This window comes from Exophiala dermatitidis, assembly GCF_000230625.1.
Source record: "Exophiala dermatitidis NIH/UT8656 unplaced genomic scaffold supercont1.3, whole genome shotgun sequence".
Taxonomy (NCBI): Eukaryota; Fungi; Ascomycota; class Eurotiomycetes; order Chaetothyriales; family Herpotrichiellaceae; genus Exophiala; species Exophiala dermatitidis.
The window spans coordinates 2,408,516-2,422,441 of record NW_008751648.1 but is presented as its reverse complement, the minus strand read 5'-3'; the positions used below and the strand labels follow the sequence as shown (position 1 = coordinate 2,422,441).

Here is a 13,926-nt window from a genome sequence, read left to right as displayed (position 1 = left end):
GAATCGGTCTGGTGTTTAGTATCTTGACCTTACACACCTGGGGAATCTGTCCTATGTAAATAGCAAGCTATGGTCCTCTGCTTGCTTTGCTCTCAATATGGGTTTCCCTTGCTCTTCATTGTCTGCTGGTAGGCCATCTCATTCCCGCATCAGTCTTCGACCTCATCGGTCCCCGTCTACCCCCGTCTACCCCCTGTCGTGGCTTCTGAGCGACAAGAACCCGATAAAAAGCTCGATCCACTTCATTTGCTTGGATAACTGCCATCCTCCGCATCGGAATGTCCCTGGAAAAAAGTGGCACAGTCCCAGAGTCGGGCTTTGAAGCCGGGCCCGATCCTGAACTGAAGGGAGGCCTCACAGTACCACCAGACGAGAATATCAAGCCCGACGCCGCCCCCGAAGCCCCAGAGGGCGGCACAGCGGCATGGTTGAGCCTGCTCGGCGCTTCATGTGCCATGTTTGTGTCATTTGGCTTTGTCAATTGCATTGCTCTGTTCCAAGCCGAGTACGAGACGAACCAGCTCAAGCAGTACAGCAAATCGACCGTCTCCTGGATCACTTCTATGGAATGTGAGTTGAGTTGCCGCCGATGATACAGTGCCTATGTCTATCCGAAGTCGAACGTGACCAGCTAACTGTTGAAAGTCTTCTTCATGCTCTTCATGTCTCCCTTGGCCGGCTGGATGTTCGACAACTATGGCCCTCGGCCGCCAATCCTCATCGGCACGATCCTCCATGTCCTCGGCCTCATGATGAGCAGCATCTCCAAAGAATACTACCAGTTCATGCTGAGCCAGTCGGTCTGTTCAGGAATCGGCTCATCCCTCATCTTCACCCCGGCCATGACTGCGGTATGTTACGAAGCACGATCCACATCCCCAGACCCACCGTCCGCGGAGGCTTCCTCTCAAGTCAACAGAAAGAACCTGGACTGATATATATACCTCTGGTTATATGGCTTCTAGCCCATGACATACTTCAGGAAGAAGCGAGCCATTGCAGGCGGACTGACAATTGCCGGCTCGTCTCTTGGAGGAGTCATCTTCCCACTTATGGCTCTCCACCTGATGCCTCAGGTCGGCTTCGCCTGGGCCATCCGGATCTGCGCCTTCCTCATCCTTTTCCTACTCGTCATCACCAACATGACCATCTCCTCGAACTTGCAGCATCGGAGAAAACCGTTCCAGATCTCCAACTTCCTGCGTCCGTTGCTGGAGGCCAACTACATCATCATGTGTCTGGCGAGTTTCTTCTTGTATTGTACGTTTTGTTTCCTCACTCTTTGCTTTGGTCTAAGAACTTACCTCATACCGTTTCTACAGGGGGCATGTTCGTGCCATTCAACTACATTGTCTCGGCTGCTATGCACTATGGCATGAGCCCAATGGATGCATTCAATCTGATTCCCATTTTGAACGGAGCAAGGTGAGACAGAGACCCTTAGTCCGCGTGAAGTTGCACACACGTTCGAGAAAACTAATGTGTCGTGATATTCCATTGCAGTTTCATCGGTCGAACCGTGCCCAATATACTGGCCGACAAGTATGGGCGCTTCAACATAATGATCCTCATGGCCATCATGTGCATCGTCTTCGTTCTCGGCGTGTGGCTTCCGGGCCGCAGCGATGCCACTTCAATCGTGTTTGCCGTCTTCTTCGGCATCGGCTCGGGAGCTTGCATTGGTCTTGGTCCTGTCCTTATCATGAGCATTTCGCCCATGCATGAAGTGGGCTACCGGATGGGCACCATCTTCGCCATTGCCGGTATTGGCTGCTTGACTGGTCCTCCGATCGGCGGCGCCATTGCCGATGCCACCAAGAACGGTGACTACGACTACGCCTGTGTGTTCAGTGGCCTGAACTACTTCATCGCACTTGTCTTTATCATTTGGCTGCGTGCTAGGCTTGTGGGTTGGAAGGTTGCCGCCAAGGGTTGAGTGCGAGCGCGATATGGTTAAGGGGCTCCTCTGGTTGACATGTTCGTTGTGAGGATTTGTACCTCGTGATCCAGCGACAAGGATATGTCCCTCACACTGGTGTTACACCTTGATGGGTTACTACTGCATTGTAGTAGTTGGAGGGTTGATACAGGTGGACGCTTAAGTTGTACAACATTGTAAAGTACCCAGGTATGCAAGTGGGGCGCTGGTGAAGAAACCTTCTTCCAGAATCCGTGATGGAATTCACTGGGACTCAACAAGTGGGACTGTCCGCCAGGTAGTAAGGTACCTGTAGGTATTCTACGGGGAAAAGGGCATCTCGTCTTCCGACGGTCATCACATTATCTTCTGTTCAAGTTGTCCACAAATCGGAGGATCGGTCCAAGTGTTCTTCAGAGATCAAGGAATCCTCATGTTAGAACGGTTTGGCTTGGGGAATATTGCTACCTACCAGGTAAGTACAGTACCAGCCCATCCCGTCGATGCCCTACCTCAGGCCTCATCTTGACATTTCTCAAGCCGCCGCATAAAAGCGTCAGTATACCCGCTATCCAAATACTCAACCACCTCATCCACGAGATCCCCAGCCTCATTCATCGACAAGACGAAATAGTACTCGTTCTCATAAGGGCCCGCATCCGTGTCCGCGTGGCTTTTCAAATGCAATACCACTTTGCGCTTCTCGACATCCACCACGGTCTCCGAGTTGTCCGAGTCGGAGTCGGAGTCGTCATTGACAAAACTCAACCTAAAACCTCGGTAGACGGGTAAGAGCGGTTCAATGAATTGTCTGAACTCGTCGTTGGTTTTGGGCCGTCTCCCTCGCGAGGCGGGGAGTGTGCGGTGAATACAGCGTGGACTGCGGACTGATAGAATGGACTCGGTCGTCCAGGCGTTGTAGGCGTGGATGAATCTGGTGCTGGTGTCGAGGAGTTGGGATCGAGTGGGGGGTGCCATACCTACAGTTGTAGGTATCGAGTGATAGTCCACTGGGGGTCCAGTACAACTAATTACTGCAGATCCACGTGCGCGCTCATTCAATGAAGCATCGAATTGATACCTACGCCGAGGAAGAAGTTTGGACGATCTGAAGTTCATCGTCATTATGGATAATGCCTGGGTCGCTGACATAAGTTGAATGTCGAAAGTGCACCGGACTCGGAAAATAATAAACTTGGGCACCGAAGACTGGAACATGGCGCCGAACACCGCAGCGACGCCTTCATTTGGAAGAGATCCAAGTATTAACCTGAGAACGACACCTGCTGAAGGCCTCAGCTTGAGATGCTACAGTCCTGTTCCGGTCCACAATGTCTAGAGAGTCAATGTAGACCGAATCTCATTTGCTGAAAGTCGGGTACATCGCAAAGTAGGTCAATCGATCACTGAATCAATCCATACCCAACACCCATCCAGACTCCAGCACCCGCCGCGAACAAAGCAGCCCATCCGGACCCACGCAGCCTCCAGATCTCATAGACGTCAACCACACTCAACAAAGATCCACTCAGGATCACGGCGCCCATGGCCCGCGGGTCCTGCTGCCTGTCCAACCCCAACCAGGCCAGTGCTATGCCGATGCTGAGGTCTCGGCCGCCCAGAAGAAGCATTGACGTGGACACGGCCGCGACATGTTTTTCTCTGGCGGTTGCCAGCGGAATATGGCCAGACGTATCGGCTTCCCGTGTAGGATTGGAAGAGGTACTAGTCCCAGTGCTGTTGTCGTTGTCATTGTCGTCAGGATAGATGCCGAAACATTTCGCCGCAAGAGCAGGGCAGCTGATGCTGAAGGTGCCTAGGGCGATGTAGCTTGCGGAGACGAATAGGCCCAGAAGCCGCCATGTAGAGGGAGACAGGTCCATTGTGGAATGGAACCGATGTTGGTCAGTTTGGGATACAATGCAATGCTAGTGGTCGCTACTAGTAAATACCAGACAACTTGAACCAAAGGATGGTCAACGGGAGATGGTGTCCAAGTTCCTCTACCTCGTTCGCACAAAGGCAGCGTTCTGATATCCTTGTTCGGTTCAAATTGTAAGGTCCATCTGGGGTTGCAGTTGAAGCTCCCGCTGGAATGCGAATACGAATACGATGTACCGCACGCCCGTGGCTACCGGTCAGCACCTTGCGTAGGTATGGTAGGTTGCTACTACTACCTAGGTAGTCTTCGCAGGTTGCCTATAACATCTGAAAACAGGAGGAGGATGGCATTACGACCGATTGAATTTCATACCTGTCGGTATAGCTCGGAGATCGCATAGCATGAACGGCAGCCGTCTGCACCAACAACTACACAACTTCACGTGTTGCTCAACTCCACGCTTTGTGGCCATCTGGCCACCCTCTCCCGCCCCAGGCCTATCGAGCAAGCAATTGAAGCGCTCCGATGCAAGAGCATTCTGAGAAGACCACAACATAACGAGCAATCTTGCAAGCTCAAGTCTCATGTGTCACACTCACCACGTACCTGACACCATCTTGCCCCAGGGCACTCACCACGAACTGACTTGCTGCATCCTCGTCATAGCTTGATACCGGCGCCTCATCGTACTCGCGGTACCAATCCTGCTTGCGCTCACCACTCACTAATTCATGCCTGGCTGCCGCCACCGCCCCCTGCTTTGAAAGGTGAATACCTCTGATCTCCGTATGAACCGAGCCCGATTTGTCCTGCACTGTCCGCAAGACATAAAACAAATTATCTGTAACTCTGCTATCGAGTGGTTTTGAGCGGACCCCAAGAGAATTTGGCGTCGTTTCAATCTCGACATCATGCACTTCGTCGCCTTTCCGGGCATGCACAAGTACGTTGTCGCCAAACTGCCATGAGGTGGATGGAACACCGGTCAACTCATGCTCGACGTACTCATTGAACGAGTCTCGGGAGTAACCTTCATCTTCTAGGCGATGTAAAGCAGCCGCTTGGGCCGAGTCGAGGTCGGTATATGTCGCGCAGACTTCGGTGTGGATGGACGGCGGAGATCTGCTCACAATCGTCCGCTTGACATGGAAAAGATCAGGCACAAGCGATGGCCGGCGCTGCATGTTAGGAACGACCACAATATGGAGACCGTGGGATGTCAAGATAGATCTTTCTCGTCATGCGACAGTGTCTGTACATGGATGAGAAAGGCTGCAATATCATCAGTTCGTCGTACAGCTGTATCTTCCTACATATTAGTCTCAGACAGATTCTTGACCATGTGCTCGTGACAGAGAGGGGTAGGTAACTTCTGCTACCACTTCATCAAAATGTCTGGCTTTCCCATTCAAACCTTGCGGCCGTCGGTGGCTCTGGGTCAGGAGTTGGGCGAATGATAAAGATGCCCGCTTGCTTCTCGTTTGAGCTACCAGTCGGCTCATTCCGGATGCACATCATAATACGAGGCGAAGACAGAGCGATTGCTAGAGCTGAGGAGTCCATGTGTTCTCATCAGTATGGACTGGCGGCGAGACAACTGTGGATGTGCAATGACCGCAGTAGTGCACAGTACGAACCATGACCACAAGGAAGCTTTTGTGTAGGCGATTCCTCTGAGGTCACGAAGACGTTCATGTGCAGAGCTGGGGTGACCTCCATTTCCAATTGCGGTCGAGCAAAGTTTGCCTCGAACATGATGCCTGCGCTCAGCTTGCGAAGCAACAAAAGCCAAACTTGAAGTAGAAGTAGACTGGACCGTGACTTGAACCGCGTGTTGCAGTGTCCAGATGTCGATTGGCTGGCATGATGACTCAGCTCTTAGCAATCATGGAGGCCGCCAAGTCGCGAACTTTCAATCCGCAGTTCGAGTTGAAGCCGAACAACTTAACGAGGCATTCGGGTTCGACGACGCCTCCATATCGATCAATTGAAAGGCATTCAACCCCGGTAGACGTTGCGTGCGTCTATACTGGCAAGATGCCCCCAACTGCGACGAAGTTCCTCGCCGTTCCTCTCCCACCTCCTTTCCTCCTCCCTCGCTCTCTCCTCCGAAAACCTCTCAATGCCTCCCAGAGACGAGCATTCGGCATCAGATCAATAGAAGGTGCACAACCTAGACCGAACCCGTACAATGTGGTGTCTGGCATCAAACCTCTCTTGTCCAGCCAAGCCGCAGCTTTTGAGCGCAGAATCAAATCCGACACTCTACCCTTAAGGACCGGAGCTTTAGCCATTAAAAAAGGAATGACCGCCATCTATGATGTTGAAAGCGGAAAGAGAATACCTTGTACGGTACTTCAGCTCGACCGGAACGAGGTGGTCAGCCACAAGACGCGCAAGCGACATGGATACTATGCTGTCTGTGTGGGCAGCGGGTTGGTGAACCCCAAAAACGTAACCAAGCCAATGCTGGGCCATTTTTCCGTTCAGGGCGTCAGTCCCAAACGCTATCTACGAGAGTTCCGGGTGCGGAACCGTGATGGACTGTTGCCCATTGGGGAAGAGATCCGAGCAAACTGGTTCGAGGCCGGACAGTTCGTAGACACCCGGTCGAATTGCAAAGGAAAGGGCTTCGCTGGGCCTATGAAGAGGTGGGGCTTCCATGGTCAAGATCGATCTCACGGTCACTCCCTCAGTCACAGATCTCACGGTACGCTGGGTCAGGGTCAAGGCGGTGGTAGTCGTGTGTATCCCGGCAAGAAAATGGCAGGAAACATGGGAGGACAGCAAAACACCGTGCAAAATCTGAAAGTGCTGCAGTCAGATCCGGAGAACGGGATTGTGATTGTCAACGGTAAGTCTCTCTTGATTTGGATGTTCTTGAAGGCACGTAACAGGACTGACTGTTCGATTTCTAGGCGCCGTCAGTGGTCCCAAGGGCTGTTTGGTCATGATTCAAGACGCCCTAAAGAAACCCTGGCCTCAAGTGCCTGATCCGCCGAAACCGTCCGAGATTGATGCAGGATTGAAAAAGGCTGTCGGGGCGAAAGTTCCAGCATGAATTGCAGTCACTATTTGATTATACAAATGCTGTATCATTACGGGAAGATTTGCTGGCACTATTGGAGGACCATGATACCCCAAGGTCCTGGGGAGAAGGGGCCGCAAGGCCGCAGAGTCGTCGTCTGTTGAGCGACATCTGTTCAACGCCAGGCTAGAGTTGCGAAGTGGTGCCCAGGCGACCTTAGCCTCAGCTGCTAGGCCTTGTCAAGTGTTGTGGTGACGGACTCGGTCCCTCCCAGAAATCATTGAATGCTCGGAGGGCGCAGAGGATTGACCCTAAGATAAACTGGGGGTGTGTATGAGACCAAAGCACGTCGCCCACTGGTTGCCGCCTGGAAGATTGAGCCATCAACAGACGACTGAGGGATATTTCGAGGATGCCATGGTCAGGTGGAAGGTTTCCACGAGGGCGGTGCGCCATCCTTCTTAGCCAAAGGCTCAAAGGCTCAGAGGAGCATAAAATTAAAGACTTCTTTCACGCATGTGCCCTGGTGTTCTCTGGCCCATGAAGCGGCCGTGGGATCTCCCAGACGATCGTCTGGTCCCTTGCTCTCGCCGTTTCAGCTCACGCAAGCCCTCAATAGAATCCGCACATTCATAATACGACCTGTTTTATCGTCCAGAATGTTTTATGCGCCCTTATATTCATATCTCAACCCCTGTAGCTCGCGCAACCCGCTTTGGATGTCGCCCATACTTCTCTTGGCGACGTAAACCATGACGAAAACAAGACCTGGCAGCAACAAAAACATCCACAGGCCTTCAGGCACACTAGTAGTGGCGGATGGTGCCCCGTCCCTGTTCCGGCCTTTCGAGCGGTACGCCATCGCGGAGAAGAACAAAAGAAGACTGATGGCCGCGTTGAGAGTTGGTAAATAGCGCTCGATCGGGCCGCCCATGTCCCCGTTGGCGAAGGTCAAGAGCGGCCCCGCAGGGAGCTGTCGTTGCCGTAAATTCCGACCGATGCTGCTGAGGCTGAACGACGAAGCTTTCCCAATGCCGTTGTCGTTGTTTGCAGTTGCAAACACAGAAGATGGGGTCCTCCTGCTTGATGGCGCGGAGTTGGTGTTGGTATCGGTATCGGCACTGGTGATGATGGGAATAAAGTACATGATATATGAGCTCGCTAGGAGCGACGTGATACTCAGTAGGCACAGCATGGCCATGGACGCAGTCGTTGAGGCGAACAAGTATCGCAAAAACAAAAGGACCACGATAAGTGGTAGGCCGGTCAGGATCAGTGTATATTGTCTGTTTGAGGCGGATTCGGATGCCTGGAGTTTGCTGAGTAGGTGTTCTTGTTCTGTACGGGGCGTATGGTCAGAATTATGCTTCTAAGTCAGTGTCGAGGTCAGGACAGAGAAAGTATGACGGAAACAGAGGTAGGTAGATATGAAATTGTCCTAAAGAAGGACATGCGCAATGTCAAACAATGCAGGCCAGGAGTCGACGATATAGGTGATACTGGTGGAAGGTCGAAGATGCTTGTTATGTCGGTCGAACATGTTCTTGCTAACTTACCTTCTTCGTCCATTTCATCAGGCGATAGATCCGCCTCTCCGTCGTCTTCAGCCGGGTATTTAAACGTCCGTCGTAGGCGGGCAGCTGCCCGAGAACTCACGCCGCTGGTGTCCATGGCGAATGTCTGACTGAATGGAATCTTCGTTTCATGCACTCACACCGCCGCAGACAAGCACTCTAAAGACAATATCGGCCCTGACAGAACTTAACATGGTCTCATGATGGGATGGAATGGTTTGAGCCAGGGTCAGTTCCTGTGCGTCGTGCGATATGGCAGCCTTGCCATGTGGTGAATCTATGTACGGTACCGCACATGTACATATACACAACCGATCGTTTGCTGGTGATCCCGGCGAGCCAAGACATGGCGTTATGGATGTAAAATTTAGTCTATTGAATCACAACATCAAATTTTCCACCACAAATCAGCACCCAAATCAAATGGGGAGCTGATCAGGACCCCTGGCGCAACGGTAGCGCGTTCGACTCCAGATCGAAAGGTTATCTGTGTATGTGTTGATCGCTTCCAGCAACTCTGACTTCCGCTAATCCGTCTCCTCAGTCAAATCAGGTGGGGTTCATATCTCGATGTCTTTTTTGCTCTTTCGTCTTTTTGTTCCTCAAACACCTTGTAGCACGCAGGGGTATCATATCCTGTGCTTTTTTATACATGTAGGTATCTCCCTCCTCAATATGTTGGCTTGCATCATCACAATTTTTGCCCTATGGCTCAAGTTGAGCTTGGGACAAAGCTCCGGTTCCTGCCAGGCTGTGACGCAACACTTGAGTGACCCACCCTACGAGAACTATTTCTATTCAGACTGCCATGGTGATACTCAGGCCGTGGTCACCAGTCCGCTGCCCGATTCCAATCTCTCCATCATAGGTCCACGGCTTGTAATTGCCTGGCCTGCTGGAAATAGTGGCATCTGTACCTTTTTCCAGCCGCAGAATGGCCCGAACGGTTCGCTGGCCATTGAATTAGTCAACTCTACCCTGGGGGCTCCCTTGGGTCCCGTTTACAGACCTGCTCGAGGTTCTGGATATCCATCCGTAGGAGTGCAAGGAGTGATATCCTTCAACAGCTCGGCCACACTTACAATCCCAATTCTGGGCAGCGTGAGGACTATCCGGGACTTCACCGAAGGCCCAAGTCTTCTCCAGCCTGTTATACAAGACGCGATCAATGTCACCAGGACTAACGGGACTGGGGCGACAATCTCGCGGCTGTGGCTTGACAATGTCACCACGACGACATTTACCATGGTTCCGTATGAGAATCCGGACTCTAACATCACAGTTGATTCACGGAACAAGACAATCAGCTTTGGGGCCGGGTTTTACGCATTTTCCGCCAGCTTCAACTATCCTCAGCTGACCCAGTTGCCTCCGAGTCGGGTATTGAACAACGCGTCGCAGAACTTAATCCAACAAGAACCAGACCAGACCACCTCGCTTTCCTTCCTATCCTACACTGAAAAACTGCTGGCGGGAGCCTGGCGATTCCTGACATATTTCGGCCGTGATAGCATGATCAGTGCTTTACTGCTTGAGCCGGTCCTTAGTCGAGGCAACGGGTCAGCCACGGAGGCCGTGATTGGAGCCGTTCTGGAGCGCATCAACCGCACCGATGGGTCGGTGTGCCATGAAGAGACTATTGGGGACTATGCCACTTATCTCAACCTACAGAAGAATATATCAAGTACAGCACCTGGGTTTACATATCCCATGATTGACACGGATTATTACCTGCCAGTGCTGATGGCGCAATACTTCAACAGCAGTCCTGACCGGATCACGTCGCTATTAAGTCGCAAGGCCGGATCAGTCGACCTACAGAACGGTAACCTAACGTACGGGAACCTCACACTCATCAATGCAGAGAAGATCATGAACATCACAGCAGCATTTGCTCAGAATCAGACCGTCTCAAACCTGATCCACCTCAAACCAGACGAGATAGTCGGGCAATGGCGAGACTCTACCTATGGCCTCGGGGGCGGACGAATCCCTTTTGACGTCAACACAGCACTTGTGCCCGCGGCCCTTCGAGCGATTGCGCAGTTGGCACGTACTCCTGGCGTATATCCCAACAACACCCGCATCAACACAACATCTTGGGCCACGTTGGCCGATTCGCGCGCGCAGATCTGGGAAGAAAAGACCCTGCAGTTCTTCGAGTCCAACATAACGGCCTCGACAGCCCGGTCTCGACTGCATGACTTTGTCAGCACGGCAACCTTCTACGACGGCCTTATAAACGATTCTTCACTACCTTCCTCGGGCAATGTGACGACATACTCGATTGCACTGCAAGGGTATAACAATCTGAGCACAGTGGACGTGTTGCACAGCGACACTGGGTTCCGGCTGTTCTTTGTGAACGCGTCAGAGTCGACTCCGGAAGCGGCGGCTCAAGAGACCCGATTCATCAATGCGACCGCCGACAGCATCGTGCGCTCATTCCCTGCAGGACTGATGACGCCACAGAGCATGGTGGTCGCAAACCCTGCTCTGTCGGGCTCCAAAGTGTTGATTGCTAACTTCACCAACTCGGCGTACCACGGCACAGTGGTGTGGTCATTCCAGCTTTCCATGATGGCAAAGGGTCTAGAAAGACAACTCGCTCGCTGCAACGCTAGTTCGAGCGCTCAGCAAACTCCGCAATGGTGTGGTATCGCCGCTGTGCGTGACAACGTACTCAACGCATACAATGTTCTATGGGACAGCATTGAAGCCAACTCGGCCCAGCTACAGGGTGAAGTGTGGAGCTGGACCTACAGCAACTCTACGGGCTTTGTGACCACGCCGCTCGGTGCCCTGCCCCCGCCGCCAGGAGTCAGTGCCGGCACTGAGAGCGACGTGAGGCAGCTGTGGAGTTTGACCTTTTTGGCCGTGAAAAGAAACAAGTCTCTGATGTGAACAGGCAGGCCCGTGAAGTGGTTGTTCAAACAATTAATGGGACAATTGCCCCAAGTACTGAGTCGAGTCGGGAAATCCTGAGGCATTGTGCCATTGTACATACCTAGGTAGGGTTCTGCGCCCGGTTGGGCCCCAGCTCAGTCTGAAGTCTGGGGCATAATAATGATGCGCTTATCAGCAGATTTTAACATTCCGCAGTCTTCTTATGCTATCACGCTGCTCTTACGAGGCAGTACTCGAGAACACGAAGACATGAATCAATCGCCTCTTTACGATCTGTTCAAGGAAAATGGACTAGTTCATTGAAATTTTGAAATGGCTCTGCCACCATATCAGACCAAGCTATATACGTTCACTCATTCCCTCATGGCCGGGGAATGGAGAAATTAAAGGCGACCGATTACAACCTAGCTTGTGGTGCACCCAACTTCTCAGCCGTTTCACCGAGGGCATAGTCACAACGAGCAGTCTTACTTCTAACCTTATCAGCGACGTCGAGAGTGATCTTCCTGGCCTCGACAGCAGGGTTATACCCGAGACCGGATTTCTTTGCGATTTCTGCATCGGAGAGAGCGGCATCGGTATTTTTACGGCCATCGGCACGCTTGTAGACGGTGATGACGATGGCGCCGCCGAGACCCAAGTTATGCTGAAGGGCGACATCGATGTCCTTGACGAGGCGGCCGTTGTTGGCCCAGCCGCGCAACTGCCAGGTGAGTTCGGCACACTGGGCCAGACCCGTGGCGCCAAGCGGGTGGCCCTTGGAAATGAGGCCACCGGACGGGTTGATGACGGGACCTTTGCCGCCGTAGGTGATGTCGCCGTTGCGGACCATGAGATGGGCTTTACCCTCGTCGCAGAAGCCCAGACCTTCGAGCGTGATGAGCTCGTTGGCCGAGAAGCAGTCGTGCAGTTCGCACACCTTGACGGTACGCGGGTCGACGCGGGCCTCGGCCAGCGCCGCCTTGGCCGCGCGCCGAGTCATGTCGAAGCCGACCAGGTTCATCGAGCTCTTGTGGTCGTAGATGGCCGGCGAGTCGGTCATCAGCGACTGTCCGGCCATCAGGATCGCGTGCGACTTTAGGTCTGGCCGCGAATCGAGGAACCGCTGAGATACGATGACGGCGGCCCCTGATCCGTCCGACGTCGGGCTGCACTGCAGCTTGGTCAGGGGGTAGTGAATCATGGGCGACTTTTCAATCTCCTCGAGCGTGTATACGTTCTTGAACTGTGCGTATGGATTGCGCGACGAGTGCTCGTGCGACACGCGTGCGATTTCGGCAAAGTCGCGTGCTTCGGCGCCGTATCTGCAAAGGATGACATGTCAGCGAGAGTGATCAATGCCGGTTCGGTTCCCTCCTTGCCAAAACTGTGTGGACCATCATGACGCGAGGGGTTGGTGCTATGTGACGCGGGTTGACAGGAACAAAAGAGAGAACAGGGTTTCTGGTGTAGGCGGCAAAGACAGTGTGTTGGCTAGGGAAATGTGATATGTGATTAAGGGGTTGGCAGCCTTGTCTTGCTTTCCTTTTTTTGGGAGCGGTTCTTGACTTACTTCTCCATGTATTCTCTGCCAGCATTGGCAAATAGCTGAGCATTCCTGGGCGAGTCGAACTTGCCTCTGGTCTCGTTCATGATCTTGGTAGCCAAGCCCATCGGACTCGGACGGTCGGGCCACATGCTCTTGAGAGAGCCAGGCATCATGGTCTCGAAGCCGATGACCAGGACGACGTCGACTGTGCCGCCGCGGACCAGGGTTCGCGCCAGCTGCAGGCCCGTCGAGCCCGTCGCGCAGGCGTTGGTCGTGTTGTAGATTGGAATCCCCGTCATGCCGAACTGGTAGAACACCCTCTGGCCGCAGCACGTGTCGCCGTAGCAGTAGCATGCCACACCCGCCTGCACGTCGTCGTACGTGATGTGTGCGTCCAGCATTGCTTTGGCGCCTGCCTCGAACCCCAGTTCCGGGTATGGCCGCAGTCGGCGTGGCTTGATGAACTCGGTCAGCCCGACGCCGAGCACGTAGGCGTTGTTCTGGGATGATGACATGGTTGTCGGTTATATGTATATATGCTGCTAAGACGGTTTGACAGATTGAGGATGAGTCTTGTTTTGCGATGCCGGACAGACTTGTCACCAGATAGTGGTTGGTACGGCCTCTGTAAGGCTTCGCAGTCCAGGGGAGACTTTAATATAGATAAATACCTAGTAGGTTGGGCAGCTAGGTGTAGGGGGCTCAGTAGCGTACTCCCAAGTTTGATGAACAATATTGATTTTGTATATGGAGGCAACCCAGAGTCAAGATCGTGGAGATGTCAAGTACAACTCTTGCAGGATCGTATATAAGGAGTGAACAGTACAATTAATGTATCGCCCCGGCCCGTCGGTTGTTCCTGACGCTGGATATTGTTGCCTCGGCGAGAGGCTGGAGCGGAGAGATGGTATTATTACTATACATGCCAGTTCGCCTCTGACCAGGTCCCGTGTACCTACTACTAGTACCGTACCCGATAGAGGTGTACTCGACAAGGCTGCCTCCCCCCGCACCTCCGTATTACAACGACGCCGGGGGTATCTTTCGTTAGTGCGCTCTCGCTAGACTTTCCCGAATTGGCCACCAGCT

At 53.0% G+C, this 13,926-nt stretch overlaps 8 protein-coding genes across 8 annotated transcripts; 3 read left to right on the top strand and 5 right to left on the bottom strand.

Moving 5' to 3' along the window:
• Positions 1-46: 46 nt before the first annotated feature.
• On the top strand, positions 47-5,098 carry HMPREF1120_03866 (MFS transporter, MCP family, solute carrier family 16 (monocarboxylic acid transporters), member 10). Its single transcript, XM_009157955.1, has 7 exons — positions 47-570; positions 646-851; positions 966-1,260; positions 1,323-1,425; positions 1,504-2,393; positions 2,459-2,906; positions 2,959-5,098. Exons 1-5 carry the CDS (start codon positions 279-281, stop codon positions 1,934-1,936), a joined length of 1,329 nt encoding a protein of 442 aa, XP_009156203.1. The 5' UTR covers positions 47-278; the 3' UTR covers positions 1,937-2,393; positions 2,459-2,906; positions 2,959-5,098.
• On the bottom strand, positions 2,432-3,136 carry HMPREF1120_03869 (uncharacterized protein; the record flags this gene model as incomplete). Its single annotated transcript, XM_009157958.1, has 1 exon — positions 2,432-3,136. One exon carries the CDS (start codon positions 3,134-3,136, stop codon positions 2,432-2,434), a length of 705 nt encoding a protein of 234 aa, XP_009156206.1.
• Positions 3,322-3,801, bottom strand: HMPREF1120_03868 (uncharacterized protein; the record flags this gene model as incomplete). The annotated part of the gene is made up of 1 exon (XM_009157957.1): positions 3,322-3,801. The coding sequence occupies one exon, from the start codon at positions 3,799-3,801 to the stop codon at positions 3,322-3,324; it is 480 nt and encodes a 159-aa protein (XP_009156205.1).
• HMPREF1120_03867 (uncharacterized protein) lies at positions 4,376-4,984 on the bottom strand (the record flags this gene model as incomplete). Its single annotated transcript, XM_009157956.1, has 1 exon — positions 4,376-4,984. The coding sequence occupies one exon, from the start codon at positions 4,982-4,984 to the stop codon at positions 4,376-4,378; it is 609 nt and encodes a 202-aa protein (XP_009156204.1).
• A 638-nt stretch (positions 5,099-5,736) lies between the features above and the next one.
• Positions 5,737-7,488, top strand: HMPREF1120_03865 (50S ribosomal protein L3). Its single transcript, XM_009157954.1, has 2 exons — positions 5,737-6,654; positions 6,719-7,488. The coding sequence occupies exons 1-2, from the start codon at positions 5,838-5,840 to the stop codon at positions 6,859-6,861; spliced, it is 960 nt and encodes a 319-aa protein (XP_009156202.1). The 5' UTR covers positions 5,737-5,837; the 3' UTR covers positions 6,862-7,488.
• On the bottom strand, positions 6,117-8,748 carry HMPREF1120_03864 (uncharacterized protein). The gene is made up of 2 exons (XM_009157953.1): positions 8,385-8,748; positions 6,117-8,194 (listed from the first exon to the last, which is right to left on the bottom strand). The coding sequence occupies exons 1-2, from the start codon at positions 8,400-8,402 to the stop codon at positions 7,493-7,495; spliced, it is 720 nt and encodes a 239-aa protein (XP_009156201.1). The 5' UTR covers positions 8,403-8,748; the 3' UTR covers positions 6,117-7,492.
• Positions 8,749-8,807: 59 nt separating this feature from the next.
• Positions 8,808-12,971, top strand: HMPREF1120_03863 (uncharacterized protein). The gene is made up of 2 exons (XM_009157952.1): positions 8,808-8,893; positions 8,947-12,971. Exon 2 carries the CDS (start codon positions 8,973-8,975, stop codon positions 11,304-11,306), a length of 2,334 nt encoding a protein of 777 aa, XP_009156200.1. The 5' UTR covers positions 8,808-8,893; positions 8,947-8,972; the 3' UTR covers positions 11,307-12,971.
• HMPREF1120_03862 (sterol carrier protein 2) lies at positions 11,583-13,839 on the bottom strand. The gene is made up of 2 exons (XM_009157951.1): positions 12,862-13,839; positions 11,583-12,613 (listed from the first exon to the last, which is right to left on the bottom strand). The coding sequence occupies exons 1-2, from the start codon at positions 13,350-13,352 to the stop codon at positions 11,707-11,709; spliced, it is 1,398 nt and encodes a 465-aa protein (XP_009156199.1). The 5' UTR covers positions 13,353-13,839; the 3' UTR covers positions 11,583-11,706.
• Positions 13,840-13,926: the final 87 nt, after the last annotated feature.

Excerpts from the sequence above, each read along its gene's own strand:
- HMPREF1120_03866 (XM_009157955.1), top strand. The coding sequence starts at position 279 with ATGTCCCTGGAAAAAAGTGGCACAGTCCCAGAGTCGGGCTTTGAAGCC. Across the intron at positions 1,261-1,322 it reads GGCGAGTTTCTTCTTGTATT|GGGGCATGTTCGTGCCATTC; the intron begins GTACGTTTTGTT and ends CCGTTTCTACAG. Across the intron at positions 1,426-1,503 it reads CCCATTTTGAACGGAGCAAG|TTTCATCGGTCGAACCGTGC; the intron begins GTGAGACAGAGA and ends ATTCCATTGCAG.
- HMPREF1120_03865 (XM_009157954.1), top strand. The coding sequence starts at position 5,838 with ATGCCCCCAACTGCGACGAAGTTCCTCGCCGTTCCTCTCCCACCTCCT. Across the intron at positions 6,655-6,718 it reads CGGGATTGTGATTGTCAACG|GCGCCGTCAGTGGTCCCAAG; the intron begins GTAAGTCTCTCT and ends TTCGATTTCTAG.
- HMPREF1120_03863 (XM_009157952.1), top strand. The coding sequence starts at position 8,973 with ATGTCTTTTTTGCTCTTTCGTCTTTTTGTTCCTCAAACACCTTGTAGC.
- HMPREF1120_03862 (XM_009157951.1), bottom strand. The coding sequence starts at position 13,352 with ATGTCATCATCCCAGAACAACGCCTACGTGCTCGGCGTCGGGCTGACC. Across the intron at positions 12,614-12,861 it reads GGCAGAGAATACATGGAGAA|ATACGGCGCCGAAGCACGCG; the intron begins GTAAGTCAAGAA and ends CATCCTTTGCAG.